Source organism: Verticillium alfalfae, genomic scaffold (assembly GCF_000150825.1).
Source record: "Verticillium alfalfae VaMs.102 supercont1.7 genomic scaffold, whole genome shotgun sequence".
Classification (NCBI taxonomy): domain Eukaryota; kingdom Fungi; phylum Ascomycota; class Sordariomycetes; order Glomerellales; family Plectosphaerellaceae; genus Verticillium; species Verticillium alfalfae.
Window position 1 is genome coordinate 1,731,732 of NW_003315032.1, and position 22,704 is coordinate 1,754,435.

Sequence of the window (22,704 nt, forward strand, 5' to 3'; positions counted from 1 at the left end):
TGATCTGGACTCAGAGGTATGGAGAATGGAGCCTAGCTCGCAAAGTGTTGAGTTGTTCTCTGAGCGCTAATTTGCCATAGGCTCACCGATGCCTCCCTTGCCGTCGCCCTCTTGTCTATTTTCGTCTTGGTAGCTCGGGTGGTCATGTCATCCTGTGGCCAGATGTCTCGGACTTTCTCGATGCTTTACGATGCTTTCCTTGCCTTCGTTTGGATTTATAGCGTTTCGTCGCAGGCATCTGGCGATTTCTCTGACATGGAACATCCAAGCCCCCACCCGTGGTACTTGACTCGACATTGCCCAGGACGAGTTGGGGAAGAGTGCCATATTGCGCAGGCTAGCTTTGGAATTTCAATCATCGCTGCCGCCTTCTACAGCGCTCGATTCGCTTCCAGCACTTTCGAAGTAGCATACAAGTATTGGAACAATCGGAGGAACGGGTACCAACTTGTCTCCGTGAAGCTGGATCTTGTAGATGATGAGGATGGGACTTCCGATGAAGATACTTACATGAGGGAGAGGCGAAGGTATTTACACCAGGACGCATTGAGCCCGGTACTTGCATTCTTCCCTGAAGATGTCAGTCAGGCTTCGTCACATCGACGTGGGCTAGTCCGGCGCTGCTGGTGCGTTTAGTTTTGCGATGATGGTACACGTTGATGCGAATGCAGCATCGGGAGATCAGTTCAAGCAGCCAATGAGGGACGCGTGATACGGGGCAATCCACAGTATTAATCGATCGTCTTGATAAGATCACACTAGGCCTTGTCGGAGATTCGGCACTATGCTGACACCTACTAAGGCCTACTTCTTTTGTTGTCCTCACCCCCGTGATTCATACACATCATCGAGACGTCGAAGGGCTGAAGAAAGTAGTCTGATTCTGCTCCAGAAGCTCACACAAAGCAACAAAGATCTGAGCTGGTACACCAACCTGTCGTTCCTGGCGTGACTAGGCGTCTAGGCAGCTCGTCAGCGTCACCCCGCTCAGCATTCCGGTATGCCCAATACGGGCAAGCCAAGTCGAGACTGTCACCTTTGTCGCCGGCGCCGTGTCAAGGTCCGTACTTGGAATCCGAAGGTCAGCGAGATTGAGCAATTGACTCACCTCGTCATAGTGTGATCTGGGACGTCCCTCCTGCCAACGATGCATCAAGTATGGCACCGAGTGTCCGGGCTACAGAAACGAACAGGATGTTGTTTTCCGGAATGAGACCTCACACACCATTCGACGAGCGAAAAAGTCTGCGGTGCAGAATTCTAGCTCCGAGTCTCCGGAAGCTGATGGACCGATTTCTTCAGCAGTCATGATATTGCATGACAATTCCTCCTCGGCCTCAACGCCCACGGCCTCTTCTACAACCCCGTTTGCCCAGAGCCCTTCAGCAATGTCTAGCGCGGCCTTTGCCTTGACTCCGACCCTACACGCGCGAGAGCTCAGAGAACCCTGGAGAACGCATTCTATCCCTCTACTAATCAACTGCTATGCACCTGTTGCATTCTTCTCGGCCATATTCGAGAAGCTTACTTCGCCAAATGAGCCGTTGATCATGGCCACACATCTCTGGGCTCGAGCATATCTTGGCAGTTGCTTCTATGCACCCCAAGACCGCCGGGAGACTGCTTTGCATCTGGGAAACACGCTCAGGTCGGTAGCGCTGGCAATTCAAGACCGCGACAAGGGCACGTCAGACGGCACTATCCTTGCCGTTTGGATCCTTGGCATGTACGAGGTCTGACTGTCAGAGTCTAACCAAGCGGACAGGTTGCACTGACACTGTTCCTAGCTTCAAATAGGCGGCATCTCGGGCCAGAGCTCGCGGAAGTCTGCCTGGCACGTACACTTAGAAGGTCTCTTGAGTCTCTTGCGGGCTCGCGGCAAGGCACAGTTCTATACCCCCTTCGGCCGCTACATATTCTGGTGTGTATTTATGACGCTGGTGAGTGGGATTCTTGGAATTTACTCGAACGAGTGTTGATTTATCCTCCAGCAAACGGGCTGCCTAATGGCCAACGAAGCCTGCCCCCCAGAATCAGACGAATGGGTGGGCCTCCTTGAAGATACGAGAGACCCAGATGAGGGCTGGTCACTTTTGGTTTGCAGGTACATCTGCAAAGCGTGCTCACTCATTTCTACGATCTTCCCTATGGTGTGCGAAGGGCTATTCGATGGGGCGCGGCGACACTATCACTCCCTTCTCGAGCAGGTCTCTGCCCTTGAACAGGAGTGCTTTCGCTGGATGGCCCAGGCCGCGCCGGAAGAGCTGGCGCCTTCGTCACACACCCACTTCTTCTGGAATATTTGGAGAAGTGCCCGACTGAAACTCCACAACCTCTTCTTCATGCTGGCAAACCTCGTGCTACACACTCCCGCGAATCGAATCTCACAAACGGCGGAAGTATTCGACAGCTTCATGCTGGAAGCGACCAAAGACAGATGCCTTGCCATAGTCGCCACGGCTGCTCAGGAAACAATCGACTCGATACCTGTCTCTCTTGGTGGGAGGTCTCCGGAATTTACGACAGCGACCTACGCGTCATGGTTTGAGGGCATGTCGCAGATCTCACCACTGAGCCACGTGTACACGACGCGAACTGTGCCAAAACACTTGCGGAACACGGCGCGGCTCGCTCTGTTAGCGATCGGCAAAGAGAGAGGTATCCTCCAAGCGTTCAAGACGCGGCCTGGTGCCGTGCAGTATGCCGCGGAGGCTACTGTGGGTATCTCGCTCGATGACACGATGGAGAACGTTACTGAAGTCAGCTGATCATTGACCGCGCTGTGTACGAATCGAGGACCACTGGCGGGGAGATCTCTTGGAAACATAAGGAACTTGTTTTCACTCGACTTCATGTCACTCCACGAGTTGAGGAAAGGCAGGATGAGCATGAACAGATTATGTTTAGTTAAAAGAATTATGTACGTGAAGTTGGCTAAGTCATGACTTTTTCTTCGCTACTATTTTTTCAAGGAAGAGCCTCGCGAGCGAGGGCAAGGTTCTGGATCGTGGCCAGGCCGTACTGAGAGAAGTCGTTGGTGCTGATGAAGGCGGCCTCATCAATGGGGTGCAGGACGGCGCTGCCCTCGAGTCTGACGCTGGCCCAAGGGGCGTTGGCGCGCAGACCATCGCGGTTGTACTCAGCCCAGGCGCGTGCGGCAAGGCTGGAGTTGTCCGTCTTGTGAGAGGGCATTAGGCCGTCAGGCGAGAGTGAGCCTGGACAAGGTTCCGCGGCCAAAGTTCGTACCGTAGCGGGCAGCTTGCTCCAATTCCTGGCGCTGTAGTAGTAGCAGTAGTCGAACCATGCCTGCTCGAAGCCCTCGGGAGCGTCAGAGCCCCAGTGGTCCGTCAGCTCAGCCATGACCTCGACGAGACCAAAGACAGAAGAAAGATGAGAGATGCGACGTTGCCGCTGTTGTCGGGGTCGGCGGGAGGGGGGCTGAGATCGCCGTTTGTGGGGTTGTAGATGGCAGAGCCGGAGACGAAGCCGTTCTTCAGACTGGCGATGCCGGAGGCGACCTTAGTGAGCTTGGTCAGGGCCTCCTCGTAGCGGGGACCGCGGCGCTCCCACTCAACGAGCCACCCAGCAGCCAAGCCGGAGAAGTCAGTGCCAAGGCCAATGGGCGCCGCAGTCTCGGTGGGTTTAACGCCGTCACCGCGAACCTTGCGGTTGGGGTCGAGCTTGGCGTAGGTCTGATCGACATCCAGAGTCTCCTCGAGGATTTCGCCGATACGCTCGTCTCCGCCCGAGACATAGTAGAAGTACTTCCTGTACTGCGCCGTCGAGATACGGGCCTGCTTGGCGCTGTCGCTGAAGTGCTGGATGCCGTGGCGGGTGCCGAGGCCCTTGAGAGGTCCAATGTGGTAGACATCAACCTCACCGGTGTGGCGGGTCATGGCCTCGGCGAAGCGGTAGACGTCCTCACGGCCGGTGCGGAGGAACTGGAGCCAGATGAAGAGGTCGGGGGACAGCTCAGAGTTATCCCAGGCGTAGCCACCAATGTCGTAGCGCCACTGGTGGCGGTCAACGTCGTAGGTGTGCATGACATCACCATAGTCAAGGAAGCCGTACCACCTACGCTGCTCGACCTGCTTGAAGTAGAAGTCGAGGAGGAAGTCAAGGTGGCCCTCAAGAACGGCGGCAGACGGCGACGAGGTGTCGGGCAGACCCCAGTAGGAGCCGACAGCGCCAGACTCGTGGAATGTCTCGGGCTTAGGGACCAGGACGGGGGGCTTGTTGATGTAGGTAGTCAGGTCAGACAGCTCGTCGCGAGAAGGAGTGGACTCGAAGCCGAAGAGGAAGACCTCGCTGGACCTAGCAATACCGTAAGGGGTATCGAGGTCCTGCTCCCAATCCTCGTAGGTGATCTCAAGAGCGTCGAGCTGCTTCGCGTACGTGTCCAGACCGAGGCCATCGTGATAGGGGCGCAGGTCAAGAGGGGATCCTTCGGGGCTGTAGAGCCAGAGGGTGATCTCTCCCTCATCAGCGGCCGCATTGCGGATATCGAGACCAGTGGGGTGGCGCTTCCAGAAGTCGCGGAGGCCGACGGCAAGACCACCAGCGGTGGCGCCGCCGAGATATGCGAGACCCCCGGAACGAGTGGCGCCAGGGATAGTGACCCAGCTCTGGCCGGCCTTGGTCCTCTTCTTCAGGGTAAAACCGTCAGGCGACAGCTGTGACAGGCTGAAGTCGTTCCACTCGGGGATCCACTGCATCCTCGACGAAACACGAGTGTCCCAGGTGCCGATGTCAGGGGTCTTCTGGCCCTCGAACTGGGCAGTACGCACGGTGGCGCCAGGGTCACGGCGGAGACCAGTAATACCCCTGACAGCCTCGCTCAGAAGGCCGCCGTCGGGGCCAGCAAGCCTGACGTGGCGGTTGTACACCTCCTCACCCTTAAGGGGCACCTGGAAGCGGATGCCGAGACCACTGATAAAGTCTTTGTCGGTCTTGCCGTCGTAGATGACGGTGTGGACGAGGCGAATGGCCTCAGAGTCGGCGTAGAGGTAGAAACGCAGGACAAAAGGCAGCCAGTCGACGTGGCTGTCTCCGCTACTGGCCTTGTGGGCGCCACGAACAGTGACGAGGGTGCGAACTGTATTCTCCTCGCTGACGGTTACATTGTGAATGTCGCTCTCAAAGTTGTGGTAGTCAATGGCAGTCTTGCCACGGTCCTGGGCGTCTTCGTTGACGGCAGACTGGGAGTGGAGGACGAGCTTGCCGTTGCGTCCGACAGTGTTGCCGTTAGCGGTTTCGATGCTGCTGATGATGGAGCTGCCCTTCTTGGGGAAGGAGACGGCGATCTTGCCCGTATCAACGTCGACGCTGTCGTCCGATTCGGACACGGTCAGAGCTGTCGCCTGGGCAGCCCTCTTGGCACGCCTCGCGCATGTCGAATTGCTGGCGGGGGATCCGGAGGCCGTGACGGTGTACTCGCCGGACGGGCTGTCGGAGGCACCGATGGCGTGGCCACTCCACTTGATGGAGCCATCGGGCCAGTAGGCATTGACCCAAGACTCGAGAGGCAGACTCTCGCCGCTGCCACCCGAGATGGTGAAGTCGGTCTTCTTGGCGTCGTACTTGCCCTTAGGCCAGGGCAGGCCGAAGGTGGTGCCGATGGTCTGGTTGGGAGCATTGCCGAGCCAGTGAACGCTAACCGTCTCGGAGGTGATGTTGGTCGGCGCCGATGCTCCCGAGCCCAGGAGGCTGGAGAGGGCCAGCAGGGAGGCAGCTAGGCGTGCCATGGCGGTTGTTAATGTGAGGGTATCGGTATCGGCGAGCGATTTGGACCGGTACGCCGGACGAATTAGGCCGGTACGTCAGGGAGGTAAGGACTGACGAAGGGTTGGATAGGACCAGCCCAGCTTGACTGAACGAGCTTGAGGATGTCTCAAGCCGCAAGTTGGCGTGCTCCTCCTCATCGTTATAAGCTGTTCCCTCGAGACGCGTGCACTGCAACAACTATTGCCACGCGACCCGATCTCGGGACAAAACACCACGACGAGGGTGGTTGACATCATGATGGTTAAATTGGCACGCCCCTCCGGTAGCCCTCTGATGTCCCAATGAGATGCCTCTCCGAGTCACGATAGTAGACAGGGCTCCGGGTAGACCCTGGTTTCCACCAATCGGCCGGAGATGAGGTTGAACGATTCTTGAGATCACCAGTGCTCTGAAGTCTAACGGCGCGCAGCCGGATGAGAGGAGACGATGCCTCGGCGTGGTCTAGTGTCGTATCGGACGTGGGGAAGCGTAAACCATGGCGCATCAGGCTCATCTTCGGTTTGCGGGGGTTGCATCGCGTAAGGCACGCCAAAGATGTATGCCGGGACTCTCTCCGCCGAGGGGCCGAGTGGCACATGGCGAACCTTCATTTCCCCTGACAGGAGGCGTTGTCGGCAGACTCGGGGGCGCGTCTGGAAGAGGGCAAACGCAGCGGGGGAGCTTCGCACTAGCGATGCGGGGGGGGAAACGGCGGGGGAAGAAGGGAAAGGGGCACGCCAAGAGGCAGGGGAGAGCCTTTCTTGTGCGATTGAGAGCCGAGTAAGCGTGAAAGACGTAGGGTTGAAAGGATGAAGAAGGGTTGAGGTGTGGATGAGCGGCAATTGAGCGGATGACGCGATCCCGATCAGTCCCCATGGCGGGGGCCGAGCAAGGTGAGCAAGGTCAGCAGGGTTACAGCGAGGTGAGATAAAGTAAGCATCTAAGCTGAGCAAGTCAAGGCAAGGTGGGGGAGGACAAGCAAGCGAGAGAAGAAATTCGGAGAAGACCCTGACAGAAAGAAGCTTGAAAGCTCGGCGCGCGGACCGAACCGCGGCCTGGAATAGAGGCCGAAGAGAAAAAATGACACCATCTTCGTTATCTTTCAGTCATCGGCCGTGCTGCTCGAAACCCTCAGTTAGTCTCTTCTTTTAATTCACGCATGATGCGATTCTCTCTCTCGGCCCAAAATATGGAGCAGAAAAAAATGCTGATGCTCTTCGAACGGAACTGTCGGCAGCACGATCGCTGCGATCATCGGAGGCCATTGAGGGGGAAAGGTCTTCAATTCGGAGGTTGGCCGCCAGCGACAGCCTCAGTAACGCTTGTCGATCGTCGTCCCTGTTCACATGCTCGCTTACTCTACCATGATACACACTGACTCGGGCTGAAGCCCAGCGACCACGACGCCGGCAATGACGGCCCTAATACGTATACCTGAACTTCTTGTTCTCCCTGTCCGTCATTTGAGCCCAGACCTCGGGTGACAGGTACGACGCCTCGGTCTCCGCCTCGGCATCCAACGTCGAACAGGCACGCTTCTTGTTCGTCCAGGCGTAGTAGGCGACGAGACAGACGGTCACAAAGGCACAGCCGGCCTGCGTGCCCATGACGGCGAGCTTGGCGGGGATGTAGTCCGGCGCGTCGCGGGCCTGGAATGTCTGGGGGCCGATGATGTTGCCCAGTGAGAACGAACCGCTGACAATGGCGACGGCGAACGCGCGCTTGGTGGCGCCAGCAACGTTGGCAGCCGTCCACTGTGAGACACGGGTTCATATCAGTCTCGTTTCCCCTTTTTGGACTGGAATGCAGTGTCCGGCGGTTGGGCTGAGTAGATGGCGGATGGGACCACGAGCAAGAGAAGAGTGTGACTTACAGCGTAGAAGACGGTCAGCGGGGCGACAACCGCATTGACGAGGTAGATGCCTGCCAAACATCCGGAACGGTTGGATACGGGCAGGAATGACATGAGGGCGCCGCCCAAGATGCTGCCGAATTGTTAGTCAAGGGCGATGACTGCAGCCGCTTGGGACTTACGCTGGGCAGATACAGGCAACGATCCAAGCCCATCGGTGGGACTTGATACGAATGCCGAAGCCGACAAACAACGTGAAGAAGATGCTGACGACGCCCGACGGCATGTTCATGAGGGCTGCCTTCTTGGGCGTATATCCGAGGTTTCGAATCAGCGTCGCCGAGTAGGTGGTGACGACACCGCTGGACACCGAGAGCTGAAAAGGGGTACATGCCGTGTCAGTCGCGACTCCATGAAATCAACTGCACGTGGCTGTGGACCGGGCATGTGTTTGAGGGGACCAAGTAGAAGGAACTCACCAGTACAACGGCAAGAACCATGAGATAAATCTGAGGGTCCGCAAGGGCCTCCAAGATCTGCTTGGGACGGAACGTTTTGTCCGTGATGCCCGTCTGGTTAACGCTTACGTGCTTCAGAAGGGCAACTTTCTCGCCATCAGTCATCCACCGCGCCTTCATGGGCGTATCAGGCAACAACAAGAACGTGGCCACGCCGATGACGACGGTCACAGCGCCGAGCGTGATGAACATGATGCGCCATCCCGCCAACCCGGCACCAGTGATGTGCTGAAACCCGTAGGACAGCGCGCCGCCCATGATCTGCCCGAGACCGAGACCAAGGTACCAGAAGGAGAAGCGTGGGGCCTGCTCCGACTTGGTGTAGTACTGGCTGCTGATAAGCATGAGTGAGGGCCCGATGGTCGCCTCAAAGATGCCTAGGAAGATGCGTGACACGAGCAGTGTTGTGTAGTTATGCGCTGCGGCGCCGCATGCGGTTGCAATGCCCCAGGCCACCACGTTGAAGCCGAGCCATTTGGCTGCGGGGACGGCCTGGAGGAAGTAGACTGAAGAGCAAGGCAAGACGATGCGGGTCAGCATGATGTCTTTGGCCTGGCGGGAGGAGCAAATGCCGAGACAGCGAGCGGCGCGCGGCCTCGCACGGAGAGCGCTCGAGTCGTAGCTCGCTATTAATTTCACTTACTATTAGGAATCTCAAAGCACAGTAGGCCAACAAAGAGAAATGTCGCAACATTGGAGAAATCATTGCCTTGAAGGTTGAGGTCATCGCGAATGCCCATGACAGCAGCGTACTGTATATCACAGGCCAATGGTCAGCGACTGAGAACACCGAGCGATCTGTCCATCGTTTCGTGGTGCCAGGGAACACCTACATTGAGGATGACCTTGTCGAGGAATTGCATTGTGTAGCAGCAGAACATCAGCGGTACAATGTGCCAATCAATCTTGCGCCGTAGTTTCGCAAGGTCTACCTGCGCGTACTCCATGCCCCGGTTGGCGTTAAGATATTCCCAGGCGGCATCGACGCGGTTCGTGCCAGTGCCAGCATGCGCGCCCGGCACCGCTTCAGAGGGCTCGAAGGGATCGCCCTTACCCTCGTGGGTAGAATTTTCACCGGTCGACGACATGACTGCTTGTGCTCGTTGTTTGATCGTTGCGTTTCTGTTCGCGACTGAGGTGAAAAAAGGGAAAGACTGGCAGGCGGGACAAAAGGGGAGTGCGAGCTTTCCAGTACTGCTCACGGGGGAATGGTCTCAGACACGAACGATGATCGACAGCACCAGGGAGAAGCTGACATAGACGAGACCACGCGCGAATTCCAACGGGGCCAACCAGAAAAGCAAGTCAGAATAAATATGATGAGCTGGCAGCTGAAGGTGATGGTGGAAAGTTGGGTTACCGAGTCACTTGAGACGAGTAATTGGATCTCCCGCGCGGGTTATATGAGGTTGCATGAGACAGATGCGACAAAGGCTAAGAGCAGAACCGCCAAAGTGGCCAATATGAGGACCCGATGAACACCGAACTGAACCTGGTCCGCCAAGCTGACAATCTTTGTACAATATCCGAATGAATAGCTGCATGATGCAGGACTGTGGCAAGGTTTGACTGCTTCGGCTTGCCTCGCAAATCCAGCCGACAGGGGAAGGTCAGGTTCTCTAGACAAGATGCGAGCCAACGGGCAGACTACCCTTGGTGTTCTGGATGCACTTACAAGCAAGAACAAAACCGAATCGAACGAGCCTGCAGGCTAGTTCGTTAGTTGAAGTAAAAGAAGCCTGCAGTGTGCATGCTCTACCACGTCGCGGCAACTATGCCGTGCTGCAGGGACCAGGGTGGTTGCGGCAGACAGTCAAGGGACAGGGTGGGTGAACCGCCAGATCGTCCGGGTGGAAGCGGGATGGGACCAGGGGTTTGAGGGGAATCTCGACGTCGTATTCGAAGAACTCGACCCTAGCAGACCATGGAGCAAGCCACGAAATGGGCAACGATGGCATGACTGCCGGGTGAAGCCTTTCGTCGGCCTATTCGCTGGGTAAGTCCAGATGCCCTGGTACCCTGGACGTTTTATGTGAAGCTAATGAGGTGTACTGTACCATTCATTGAAGCAAACACTGAAGCAAACATTTTCGCCTGCAGCATAAGTGGCGCTTTTGGAACTTCGCCAACTGTGCCGCATTCTCTGCAGGCCTGCACAGAGGAAGCTTGGCCCCTTGGCGGAGGTTACATTATTCTTCTCAGTCTGGCAGTGGTCTGTCTCAAATTTCGCTCGATCTGTGCCAGGGCCGGTGAACTGGCGAAAGAAGTACCCGGACGGTATCGTCGCTGGAGCACTGGCAGTGTCCCCGGTCCTGGGAGATGTCAGAGCTATCTATTCTGCCTCATGCAATTTGACTCGACCCTGACAAAGCTGCGGCGACCCACGGGATAACAAGAGTAGACGCAAGCATGAGGAAGGTGACGGGCTTGGTGACTGGTTCATTCTTTTCGCGCACTATCCTTGCCGATCCCTTGCTGGTGGTGAGACACCTGCACTGGTTCGACATTGAAAGCTGTGGGATCATCGGAGGGACGACAGGACGGGGCCGCGAGAAGGTTTAGGTGCGAGGGTACATTGTTTAAAGCATGGAGATGTTCCACTCACGTTCCTTGCGAATTGCTTGTCGCCTGTGAGACCCGAGCACGAGTGAAGTTGGACGTTCTGGAATATTTCGAGGGCACTCGGTGCCGCAAACTTCGACCTACTACACTACGGCCTGAACCGAACTCATTTGATTTCAACGAGACTTCTGGAGCAGACAGACGGGACTATGGGATGGGTGCGAAACGCGTCGCCCGAGGTTGAGGCCATCTCACAGTGGCCTCTGATCATCGGGCTATGTGTGGCTTTGTCGTTCATGTCCATCACCGTTGTGTCATCAAGGTTGTTTATTCGTCACAAGGCGCGCGGGCTCGCGGCGGACGATTACTTTGCTGGGCTTTCAATGTTGTTCGCCTTGGTCTACTCCATCTTGACTGTGGTTCGTACGTCAAAAATCACCCCCTCACGGCTGAGTCTTCCTGTGGCTTACATGTATAGAAACTCGGTACGGCTTGGGGCTGCCAGTTCTCCTTCGACCAAAAGCCAATCTTGTCACCTATACCAGAGTCAATTTCGCAGGACGGCCTTTTTACCAACTCGGCATCAGCTTCTTCAAAATTGCTCTGCTGATAAGTTACCTTCGCCTTCTCCAAGGCACAGACCACAAAACATATCGTAAAGTGGTCTGGGCCATCATAGGATTTGTATTCTGCAGCCACTTAGGATGCACCCTCGCACTCATCTTTGCTTGTGATCCGGTATGATACCTCATGTCAAAAAGTTCGCCATGTTGTCGACCCGCTAACCCTAAGCTCACAGGTTGACAAGTCATGGAATCCGCTCAAGGCAGGCGTCTGCCTCCCTCCAGGTCCTTCGTTTACGGGCTACGCCGTTGTCACAATTGTTTCAGATATCATCGTCACATTACTACCCATCCCGGTTTTGCTGAAGCTCAATATCAAGCTCGAGAAGAAGCTGGGCCTAATTGTCGTCTTTATCCTCGGCATTTTCACCACCATCTGCTCCGTCATGAGATATACCCAAATCAACCGCATTCAGTTCGGCGATGGCAACTCCACCATGCTCGTTCTTTGGGGCACGATTGAATTTAATGTCGGCGTAAGTCCTTGCGCCAAGCCTCGTGCTACAACCTTCGGGCAGTGGCTAATCAGTCTCAGAATGTCGTCTCTTCGCTGCCCTTCCTAGCGCCCGTCTTTGTCAAGAAGGCCCGTGGCTACCGCTCAAAACCAACCAGCGGGTACGGCCGTTCGGGATCGCATGTCCTTGGAGGCAAAAGTGGCGACCGTTACAAGCTCAGCGATGTCGGGCGCGACAAGAGCGCGTTCGTTTCGGCGAATGATAGGAGCAACAGCGAAGAGAACATTCTCTCGACGCTGCCGGAGCACTCCATTGTCAAATCCATGACGTATTCTGTTCAGGTGGACGATAACGCGGCCGCAACATCATCATCCAGTAAAGCGGCGGGCCGCTTAGATCTCTAGATGGAGTGGATAGATGTGACAGGCCCTTGTTTGAGATGGTGTAGATCACTGTATTTGTCCACGACTCAGGACCTCGCATGCACGATGAAGATCGTTCATTTTACGGTAGGCATAGAAGACGAACTTGTAGATCCTATCAACTGAGGAGCATGACACAGCAGTAACTTATGAATCAAACGCGACGCAGTGTAAATACGGACATGGCACCTTATGCCTCCCAAGGTTCTGTTTCCTCATAGTGCATGAAGGCCTCCCTCCTCGTCAATAGCGGGCTAGTAGGCATGATCCTGGTCCAATCATGTGCATCAAGGCAAGCTCTTCGAGCAGCCAGCACAGCCGGCCTCACTCTTTTGACTACTCCATCCTCATACACATCCAACGCAGCCCGCAGGTCCCCCTCGCCAGTTTCGAGGCACGGACTGACCTTCTCAGAAAAGTCGAGCACATCCAGAACTGCGTGGTTTGCACCCTCACCCCTGTCTGATTAATTACGAGTGTCCATTAGCATCGGATCGCATCACCCAAGACAGTCACAGTCAAAGAATCATGCGATGACTTACACATGGTCATGGCGTGAAAGGCATCTCCCATGAGCACTACTCGGCCCGCGCTTCGCAGACCCTCACCAGGAACATAGTCCTGCAACTCTAGCTGCTTGACCTCGGCGCTGGCTGCAACGCCCATGGCGACGGAACGGAACGGCTCCGCCCACGCTTGGGCGAAGGAGCTGATGAGGGCTCGCTTGGCATCTTCGTTCTCGGGAAAATCGAGGGGAGAGTCTCGGTACAGAAAACCCGATCGGTAGGGCCAGGACACCACAACCTGGCCGGTGTACATGGAGACAGAGTCTGCCTTGTTTGGCTGGGGTGTGTTTCCCGGGGCGTCGAGGACTGGAAGTTTGTTAGTTTCGGGGACCCTGGGGAGTCCAGCAGGCCCACAGGGGTGCGCCGCATCGCAAGGAACAGGGGGCATGGGGTGCTGGGCATGTGAAGAGGTATACGTACTGCTGAAGTACATGAAGTTGTTATCTTGAGACGAGGTGGCTTGGAGGAAGAAGGGGTCAAGCGCCTTCATAGGAGCAATCTCTGGTGCTGTATATTTGGCTGTGAAACCGAGAACGCGGATTGGAAGGTGGTATCCTCTGTGTTGGTCAGGGAACACGGCGCGACGGACGCGGGATGTGCTGCCATCACACCCGACGACGAGGCGACCAGTGGCCTCTGAACCATCGTCAAACTTGACAGTGATGCGCTCGCCATGTTGCTCAAAGGAGGAGAACGCCCTGGACCATTCGATCGGGATATCCTCGGCGATGAGCTGGCGGAGACCTTCACGGGTGACGCGAATACGCTGGGCCTCGGTGGCTGGCGGTGTGGCGGCTTCGAGTTTAGCCGTGGCCAGGTCGTAGAGAGGAAACCTGGATGTCTCTCCTCGCTCCACCGCGTCACGGTCGACATATGTCTCTGGCAAACGCTGAACCAATTTGTCGGGGAGAAGCGTGCGAATGGCGGGGAGAGACCAGTGCAAGGTCAAGCCCCAACCAACTCCACGAGTCGTGAAATCGGCATCGCGGTCGAAGATGCGGAAGGGCACAGAGCGATGAAGGAGATGCTGAGCAAGAAGTAAGCCGCTGATTCCAGCGCCGATGATGAGGACGGGATCATCGGAGCATCGTTGTGTCGGAGGAGGTGATGGTGCCATTATCGGGCTTTCCTGGGCAGATAGTTAACAAGATCGCTGTGCGCCGTACCAGGTCGGGAGGGCAGGTGAAGCTGAGAGGGCGAACAACTGGAAGCCACGAATGACAGGTGGCGTGCAGTGCAGACATGGAAAGTTTATGCAATGCTGCCACTGAGTGCACCGCAGAATTGTAAGACATTAATGACGACCCTGAGGAAGGGCCGACAGCTCAGGCTGGTCATCCCTAGGTACCTAGGTAAGGTACCTCACCTCAAGTACCTACCGAGGTATTTGTAGGCATCCCAACTTTAGCCTTCAACCATCGAGTCCATGCTTCACGACACGACAAATCGTATCGTCGACCCGCCAGCATATGCACCATCGTCGAACTTTTGCCAGATACACCACATTTTTAACCGACAATGTCTGACCCTTGTCGGGGGTAGCACGATGCGCGTTGGGCGGTTGGTCATGGTGGTCGCCAGGGAATGAGCGGCTGTACCTACCTGGTCAAAACCCCGGCAGGTGGTCCAGCACCTGTCGTCCAAAGGAGGTGTGCCCCACCGACGAGCCTCTCGCTTATCCATCGTATGCCATGTGCCGATCAAATGCCGTTTCTAGCACGCTGTGGCGGCGCCTGTGCCGCATACGCCCTAGTCAGTCCATCACTGCAGGGCCCCCTTGACCAAGACAGATCGCCGGGGCATCCTCCCGGTAGGGTACTGTGGAATCAAAACTTGCTCACCAGCCAGCATTGCCCCTTACGATGGTTGGTCCTTGAAGAGCGGACCCATGGCGCCCGCAAAAGGCTGAGCAACAAGGCCTGCACCTAAGGCGATGATATTCGCACAGCGGCAATCTCGCATCACTCATAATGACCTTCCTACAAAAAGCAATGGCCTCACGCCTAGGCATGGCTATCCCCGTGGCCTCGGGTTCTGCTGCCGGCTTGTGGCGGCTATTTGATGCTGATTCGCGGCATTCAGGGGTCACTGTAGGATACCTAAGAAGGTGATGAAAAGGACCCCTGCCTGCATGCACCGCGGCCTGGTTCGGAATTTGCAGCCTGTGGGCTTCGAGAATATAGCATGAACCTCTGGATCCGCACAGTCGACTTCCTCGTGATCTTGAATGAGGGTCGATGTCGTCTGCTGGGCAAATTGGCTTGCATGTCGTGGCCCAGGTGGATGGCGCGATGGACAACAATGGTGACAAACCTTTTAAGGATTCGGCTCAAAGCTTCTGATCACAAGCCAATGTACAACGGACAGCTTGACCTGTTCACTTGTCTTCGCCTTGCCCATGTAGTGCCACAGGCAGTGCCAGTTGTCGGGTGGTCTTGTCAACAAGCCCAAGACTGCCGATGTTCATGAACAAAACGGTGCACGGCGTCAAAGATACCTGCACGGGTGACGTTGCATTTGTTTTTTCTCGTCGTTTTGCTTGACTCCCTTACCCGCCTTTGCTTGGTTCTTTCTCCCGTCGCGATTTACTGTGCATCTCACAAAAACAGGTTATCTTGAGGGACTGCTACAATAAGCCACGAGGGCAAAATTGGACAAATGTGCCGCATACTTCATTCGCAATAGGCAGCGTTGAGAAATAAATCGATTGAACTTTGCAACACAGTCCAAGGCTAGTCAGGTATTATAAGCTTTTAACCATGTGGTTAAGTGCTTATTTGGTACCAAGGTATCCAGGCCTGAACGCAACCTATCATCAAGATATCTTCAGTGTTTACAGTAATGCCAACGAGATTAAAGCAGTTTGCGCCTGTGTGACACTATCATGGTGTTTGTCCCTCCGAGAACTTGAGGTTGGCTAGGTTGTTCAAACTATACCCTAGCCATTCAGGCTTGTCGGAGAAAACCTCTTAGCTAGATAGAAAAATAGCAGCGTGGGTCTTACTACTTCCAGCATGGTAAAAGGCTTTATTAGTACGTTAGCAGAGGCTGTTTGACAATCAAACCGGAAAATCTCATTTGTATCTTCGGCAATATTCTGTGTGCTGCGCTATAGAAAGGGTAAGACTTATGAGGTGGGCCTGTCAGCGCTGGCGAGAACATAAAGTCAACTCTCGAACAAGTCTTGGAACAGGATATACCCAAGATCCAGGAAGGTTGCCGATAACTCCAACAACCATTGATGGGATGAACGAGGGCGACTTGTATACTACTACCTGCCTCTTGCCGGAAATCGTGTCGGACGATCTGTCGAGGTAAGTGGAGAGGAAAGAGGTCTGTCGATCAACTTCGAAGCAAAAAAGTATAATTTGGAGTGTCACATTATCATTCGGTTTGACTGCCGGACTGAGCTGCCATAATCTCCGTAAACCAGTCATCAGGCATGCCCCAGAGGTTTTGTACTCCATCCTCTGCATCACACCAACCCATCTCCTCAATCAGGATATCCGAGTCAGATGGGAAGAACCACACAGGCCATAAGAAATCCCTAATTCCGACTCTTAACCAATACCTGCCGCCGCCTCCCTCGTCTTCGGACCGCATTCTTTTCGAGATAAGCTTGACCCAGCCCTCGCCCTCGCTACGAGCAATACTATTGGCCGGGGCGTAAGGATCCTCTGGCATGGCAAGAGTATTTTCGAGGCTCTCCTCGTCCAGCATTAGGCAGAAATTGAACCTGCTATTGCGTTCAAGGACACTGCTAGTCATAGGACGGCGGTGTTGCCTAACCCAAATATCGAAGCTGTCCCCGACATCACTCTCAGTCGCATTGGACAGAGTCTGTTCGTCCTGTACCAGCTCACTATAGTAGCGGCTCCAGAGCTCTTCATTCGGGCGGATGTTGAATGCCATCGCGGCTCCTGGCACCCTTGGATGAGTTTGGTGCTCCTGAGTAAAAAGCTTCGCATAGATGGCTAGCCGGTCGACGGCGTTTGCTATGACCTCATCGGAACCGGGCGTATATACAGTGCGGAAGATAGCATAGCCCCAGCAATATGGGTAGTCATGACTGTTGTCGTGTTCTGCGATATGTCGCAAGGCATCGCGGGACATACGAGTTGACTCCAAGTCTCCCAGGCAGCGAGGTCCTGGACAGGCTACTGCCAGGTCAATTGGTGGGAATCTTGTCATGGAAATGCCGGGTTTGAATGACTGAGATCAGACAATGGGCGAAAACGGTCTTTACTGTTGTCACATGATGGAAAGGGCGGGGAAGTGAGACGATGAATGAGAATGGTATGCAAGTTACGGACGCATGTATGAATTTGCGCTAACATGCTCGTAAACCCTTGTATTCCCGGGCCCTTGAGTCGAAGCCATCAAGTAATGACTACAAGACGAGCCTTCGATGATAGTTGTTTCAAACTATGGCTTGGCCACACAGGCGGGGAAGCCGCTGCCCGTTCCTGCACCGTTACGATCACAACAACCATCCTGGTTATCAACGGGCATCGTCAATTACTAATAAAACAAGTCGCATAATGCGCAATCACATTTCGAAGGAAATCGATAGGATGATGACATACAGCCGAGTTGACGCCGTTGTAGTTACAACAGAGTTCATACTTGCCCCAGGCGTAGTCAAAGGGAAAGACGCTGCCGTCATAGAAATAAGGTGCACATGCTGGATGTTGACGCTTCTGCACAGTGGCGGCGCCTGTGAAGGCAAGCAGGAAAGTAGTCGCAGTCGCAATAGACAACTGCATCTTGGAATCTAAGGTGTTTGTGCGCGCGCGTGAATCTGCTGGGGATTGTAGTTGCGAATGATTGTGTCTGGTTCTGAGACTCGTAGATGTTGGATGGGTTGGCACCTGATTATATAGACCGTGTTCCCACTCTTGGACATGTGCTAAGCTTGTCATGCTGGCCCTCGGCCTGTCGCCACTTCCAAGGTCTAAAGTTCAGTCATGTGGCTTGTAAGCTGCCTAGTTGTTATAGTACCTCTACTCCAGTAAATCATGATCCCGCGCCTAGCTCAGGAGATCGGTCATCCTAATTCGCGGCTACCGATACCTTGTCAGCTGAACTCTAAGCTTTGGGAGGTCAGCGCGATATCCGCCTGTTCTCAAAAAGGCAGGTCCGCCCATCACATTCAAGTCGTCAAGAGGACTGTTTTATAGGTTGCAGAACCGACTTTGACCAGCATCAGAGTAGAGGCGTTAGCTGCAGCACTTTAAAAAGCCAATTAACAATGATATCATAATGTTGTAATGATGTGTCCACATGGGTTCATTAATGAGCCATCTGCGGACGTATTCGTGTCGAAGCATGTTGTCGCCCGGTGCATCACGACAGCGTCCGTGTATCTGATTATGGTGGCATCGCACCGTATGACGCAGATATGCCAGTCTTACGACAGGGAATTAGCTCAGTACAAACGATCTTGACCTACCGACTTATGACAAATCAAGGATTTCCCTTAATCAGCAAATCCTCAAATATTTGATTGTGTTGAGAGGGCTTCACTGCTTATGTGAACCCTGATTCATTACTTTGGCTGTGCCTGAGAGCTCTGAATACGTAGGGTAGGTGATATAAGTCTTGTGATGTAATTGATACTATCTCTATGGATTATCGCTACCCTTGTGAGTTAGATATACCCATTTGATTCACCGATCACGTAAGCTATGATTCACGTGCTCTTGGGAGCTGTGAATCCGTGGCCACGGTGATCACTATATCGGTGATCCCCCATCGGGATCACCGCCCTAGGGAACTCCCTAATATTGGTTCAACAGATTGGCTCAAGCCTGTCTAAGGTTTGAACTACATAAATTGATCAGATGCGATCGGGTAATGATAATTAAAGGAGCAGGTTGTACCGAAATGGGACTTTGACATCCGACATCTAGGATCATAATGGTGGATGATACAGTGATGCCGGTAATGGGTGGCTTATCGAACTATGAAGTCGAGCCCTCTGTCTATATCCAATTGTCTGCCGGGCTTTTGAAACTTGCCAGTTAGCAGCACTACTACAGCAGAATTGAGAATCTCCGACACCATTCCCTCGGCCCGTGAGGCAACTTCAAAAGGGATGTTAAATCATGATCTTGTGCGAATCGTTACACTTGAAACATAGAGCCCAATGCCCCTCACCTTCACAGATATGATCACGTGCAGGTAAGTCAGCAGCCCGTTTGACAGTCCTCAAAGGATCTGGTTGGGCCGGCGATCATGTTGGCGGGTGGCCGATCCTGGACACACTACTAGTGGGTGGCATAAAAAAAAGGGATGCTACCTGTCGGCACATAGTACGGTATTTAGCGAAGACCTGGTACACCCTCACAAGAAGACAGGTAACTGGTTCCACTAGTCAACGAATATTTACTACCGTGCTGTAACGAGCGGACAGGCCAAGTAAGCTTAGTAACCTAAAATGAGTAGTCAACTATATACTTGGCATCTTCACTTCACCTCTGGTTTCCACATGGCTTACCGTTTCTTTCTTCACCGATTTCGCCACCCAAGCCCAACAGGCATTACTTGCATGGCTGCACTTAGGCTCTTCGGTTTTGATAGACAACATTATCGCTTGTCAGTACGTCCATGTCCATGCAGCTCAGAAGATTTGCCTTCAGGCTTGCTTTAGCCCCCGTCTCCCTTCAACTACCAACCTGCTCCCACACTAGCATTGACATTTTAATAGTCACGCCTTGCGCTGTTCATTCTAACCATGAGCGCTGTCGGCACGAGAGACTCTGGCCTACTTGTCGACTCTTGAGCCGATGTCCTCACACCATACGGACTGCCAACGTAGTGGCCTTGATCACCTCGATAGAGCTCTGCCCCTTTTCTCTGTGGAGATCCTGACCGAACCATTGCCAAGCCCCAGGAGTTGTCAAGGCTCTTCAAATTATCGTAATGACTGCCCGTCCAATTCGATGGTTGGCACGGATGATACACTGTTCTTCTTTGCAACTGACAGCGTCGTGTCATCGCTCAGCGGTCGACTCATCGTAACCTCTGACACTTTGCCTATTCGTTTTTTCCATCTCACAAGAACCTTGATTTGTACTCAGTGAGCATTGCCGGTTAAACAAAGTGGTTAGGCCTGGCTCTGTCTCCGCACCAACGATCGGTTGTCTTTCATCTGCATCACCCAGACTTTCTTCTGGAGCGGACCATCAAGCTGTGTGGCTGTTGCCGTTCTCATATCTGTCAGAACCAGATCGTCTGTTCATGCTTCGCCTGTCCAGGTGTACAAGTCGGATCTCCCGGTGCCCCCAGTGGACTGAACTCAGCAATATTTACACAACACTAACCTGGCGATTCGCACGTATGCCCCCCCCCCCCAACACCGAGAACCGATATACCTTTCTGTCATCACTTCACGGTCTTCGATGATCTAGTCTTTGGAATCTATACTGCCGTGGGACGTTCATGGACTGGGCAACGATCTACGTGCAGTGTCTGGAGCATTCGTTGCAAGCGTTCTCCCGACCACCTACGTCACCGAAGGTTTGCTACAAGCTCTTACTTACCAAGCATCAGCTCTCCAAGGATTTCTTATTGGATTCGGCTGCATCTTTAAAAGCGGCAGCGTAAAGTTTCGTGTATACGGCTTCGAGGGTTTCTTCCCGTCAAGATGATGTCGGAACCGCGCAGCATCCCCTGTCTCACCATAGTGGCGTAAATTTGACTTGGGCGAGACGGATTCGACGTCCGACAGATTAATCCCGTCGCGTAATTGTGACCTCCATTCAACTTAAAAGTCACGTGTGTTCTCTCGGCGCATCCCAGAGATACATGATAAAGGGTTGAACTATCTGACGTTCGATGTGTTCCGGTCTACCTGCGTGAGGATATCAACCCTCATAGCGAGCTGGTGCTCCAATGCCACCATAATTACTAGGTGCACCCATCAACAGCACGCTCGAACAAAACAAACAACAAAAGATGAGCCTGTCGCTTCTGCTAATATACGAGCGAAGCGAAAGCAAGCTTGAGGCCAGGGATGGCCAATGTCGACCATCAGGACGCCACCGGACCACGCCATCCTCATTCGTTTATCCACCTTCTCCTCAACGCTGCCTGTCCAGTTGTCCCCATCATATGCGCAATTGGTTCACATCGGATATGCTCCGATGTCTTTTATGGCCAAGTCCATGTTCGTTCGAAGCCTTCCGTTTCTGAGACGCAGTCTCCAAGGGGCTGCGCGACATATCTTGCATCTGACGTTTTTGGCGTCGCATGGGCGTCAATGGAGCCGCCGCCGTCTCGAAACGATCCGATTTGATGCCTCTCAGAGCTGTGTAATTGTACGGGCTGCTGAAGGCCAAGGAATCTTGGGTCGCCTTTTCACTCAGAATGAGACGCTGGTTGATCTGGTCCCGACGGAAAGCGCCGACATTGCTGGCATTGACATGCGACAACAAATCGCCTTCGCTTGAGGCGGTTGTGGGCCGGGCAGGGGTCGACGCCAAAGCATCGCTTCGACACCAATCATCGTCATCATCATCGTCGGCGTGCGATCCAGCATCGAATGTGATAAAGTCGTCGATGTCCAAGCTCCTCTCGGCTTCGTCTTCGCCTTCTGGGCCCATGTCTGAGCTTTCGTCCGCTGTGTTGGGCTCGGAGGGGAAAGGGAAGAAGGCCTCTGCAGGCCCCATGGCCTGGGTGTTCATCAAGTTCCCAAAACCAGTGTTTGACGAGTACATTGCGCTCATCATGATGTGCGCGGAGCTTCCCAGCATGGGCGAAGACTGCACACCGTACGCGGGAAGATTAAACTGCTCTGGGGATAGGTCGAGGTGTCGACGACGGTGCGGAGTGAAGATCATCATCTTCCTCGAGATGGGGTTCACAACCGCAATCGGTTTCCTATCCGAGCTGTCCAAGTTAAAGCGCCCGACTCGTGGCTGACCACGGCGTCCTTTAATTGGCTCACCCGTGTCAGACTCATCCGACTGGTCCACAGGTGATGGCCGACGCTCCTTGCGCCGTACAGGAGGGATAGGAACATCATCATCTTCTTCGGTTGTGTCGCCATCCGCTGGAGAGTGGTAATATTAGCATACTGTGCTGCTGGCACGTCATTATGATCAAGGACTCACTCTCATAGCCGTCCGATTCCGGCTCCTCCTCGACAACTGCTCTAGCAGCTTGCTCAAGGATCTCTGGGGCATCTTGAAGAGGGAAGGGTGTGGCAACCGGGGTGTTATCGTCTTCCAATTCCTGGATGATCGCTTCAACCTCCGAGTCAGCACTAGCATTGTACTCGTACACGCCATGGAAATCCCAGTAGGAGCCAGAATGGGAGGAGCTGTTGTCGTCGTCATCCTGTTCGATCTCGCGGCGGAAGGACGGATCTAGCGTGTTTTGGTCGACAAACAGGTCTGGGAAGAAGTCGGCGTGGTCATCCTCAGTCTCAGTCGAGTCCGAATCACTCGAGGGCACGTCGACGAAGCGGACGTGGCGCTCATGGGCAGCGCGGTGCGGTGTCGCATGGTTGTCGGAGCTGACAGTTTCATCAACTTCAGAAACAATACCGTCCCAGCTACCGCCGTCATCCACATCAGCGTCTGCAGTCTCATCGTCCTCGTCTTCCTCGTCGTCTTCATCCTCGTCATCCTCTTCTTCTGGCTCTACACTTGCTGGTACCACCACTGCTTGCGGACTTTGTGGCCGAGGGGAACTGGCGTTGCTGGGGTGCAGCACCCGAGTGATAATATGCTCCTCCTCGGCCGCATCAACATCCTCCTCATCGTTATCCTCAGAATCACTGATGTCCTCGACGGCAGAGTAGCCACCATCTTCGTCTGAAAGGTCGAAGGAGGAGGAAGAGGTGACTGAACTGCGACGCCGGGCGACCTTGCGGGGGCCGGAAGGGAACTTTTGACGAATGTTGCGAGACATGATGGAAGGTATTGTGGTTTGAGCC

At 54.3% G+C, this 22,704-nt stretch overlaps 7 protein-coding genes across 7 annotated transcripts; 2 read left to right on the top strand and 5 right to left on the bottom strand.

Annotated features, from left to right (window-relative positions):
* Positions 1–1,000: 1,000 nt before the first annotated feature.
* VDBG_06386 (conserved hypothetical protein) lies at positions 1,001–2,952 on the top strand (the record flags this gene model as incomplete). Its single annotated transcript, XM_003003897.1, has 4 exons — positions 1,001–1,060; positions 1,119–1,733; positions 1,788–1,940; positions 1,992–2,952. The coding sequence occupies 4 exons, from the start codon at positions 1,001–1,003 to the stop codon at positions 2,766–2,768; spliced, it is 1,605 nt and encodes a 534-aa protein (XP_003003943.1).
* A 15-nt stretch (positions 2,953–2,967) lies between these two features.
* On the bottom strand, positions 2,968–5,744 carry VDBG_06387 (yetA; the record flags this gene model as incomplete). Its single annotated transcript, XM_003003898.1, has 2 exons — positions 2,968–3,271; positions 3,364–5,744. The coding sequence occupies 2 exons, from the start codon at positions 5,742–5,744 to the stop codon at positions 2,968–2,970; spliced, it is 2,685 nt and encodes an 894-aa protein (XP_003003944.1).
* Positions 5,745–7,184: 1,440 nt separating this feature from the next.
* Positions 7,185–9,263, bottom strand: VDBG_06388 (allantoate permease; the record flags this gene model as incomplete). Its single annotated transcript, XM_003003899.1, has 6 exons — positions 7,185–7,517; positions 7,637–7,748; positions 7,798–7,991; positions 8,095–8,639; positions 8,777–8,885; positions 8,967–9,263. 6 exons carry the CDS (start codon positions 9,219–9,221, stop codon positions 7,185–7,187), a joined length of 1,548 nt encoding a protein of 515 aa, XP_003003945.1.
* Positions 9,264–10,699: 1,436 nt separating this feature from the next.
* On the top strand, positions 10,700–12,316 carry VDBG_06389 (integral membrane protein; the record flags this gene model as incomplete). The annotated part of the gene is made up of 4 exons (XM_003003900.1): positions 10,700–11,118; positions 11,174–11,433; positions 11,495–11,794; positions 11,854–12,316. 4 exons carry the CDS (start codon positions 10,905–10,907, stop codon positions 12,175–12,177), a joined length of 1,098 nt encoding a protein of 365 aa, XP_003003946.1.
* VDBG_06390 (FAD binding domain-containing protein) lies at positions 11,926–13,899 on the bottom strand (the record flags this gene model as incomplete). The annotated part of the gene is made up of 3 exons (XM_003003901.1): positions 11,926–12,657; positions 12,738–13,067; positions 13,182–13,899. 3 exons carry the CDS (start codon positions 13,876–13,878, stop codon positions 12,386–12,388), a joined length of 1,299 nt encoding a protein of 432 aa, XP_003003947.1.
* A 2,246-nt stretch (positions 13,900–16,145) lies between these two features.
* Positions 16,146–17,527, bottom strand: VDBG_06391 (conserved hypothetical protein; the record flags this gene model as incomplete). Its single annotated transcript, XM_003003902.1, has 2 exons — positions 16,146–16,973; positions 17,348–17,527. The coding sequence occupies 2 exons, from the start codon at positions 17,525–17,527 to the stop codon at positions 16,146–16,148; spliced, it is 1,008 nt and encodes a 335-aa protein (XP_003003948.1).
* A 3,345-nt stretch (positions 17,528–20,872) lies between these two features.
* Positions 20,873–22,679, bottom strand: VDBG_06392 (conserved hypothetical protein; the record flags this gene model as incomplete). The annotated part of the gene is made up of 2 exons (XM_003003903.1): positions 20,873–21,816; positions 21,878–22,679. 2 exons carry the CDS (start codon positions 22,677–22,679, stop codon positions 20,873–20,875), a joined length of 1,746 nt encoding a protein of 581 aa, XP_003003949.1.
* Between the last annotated feature and the right edge of the window lie 25 nt (positions 22,680–22,704).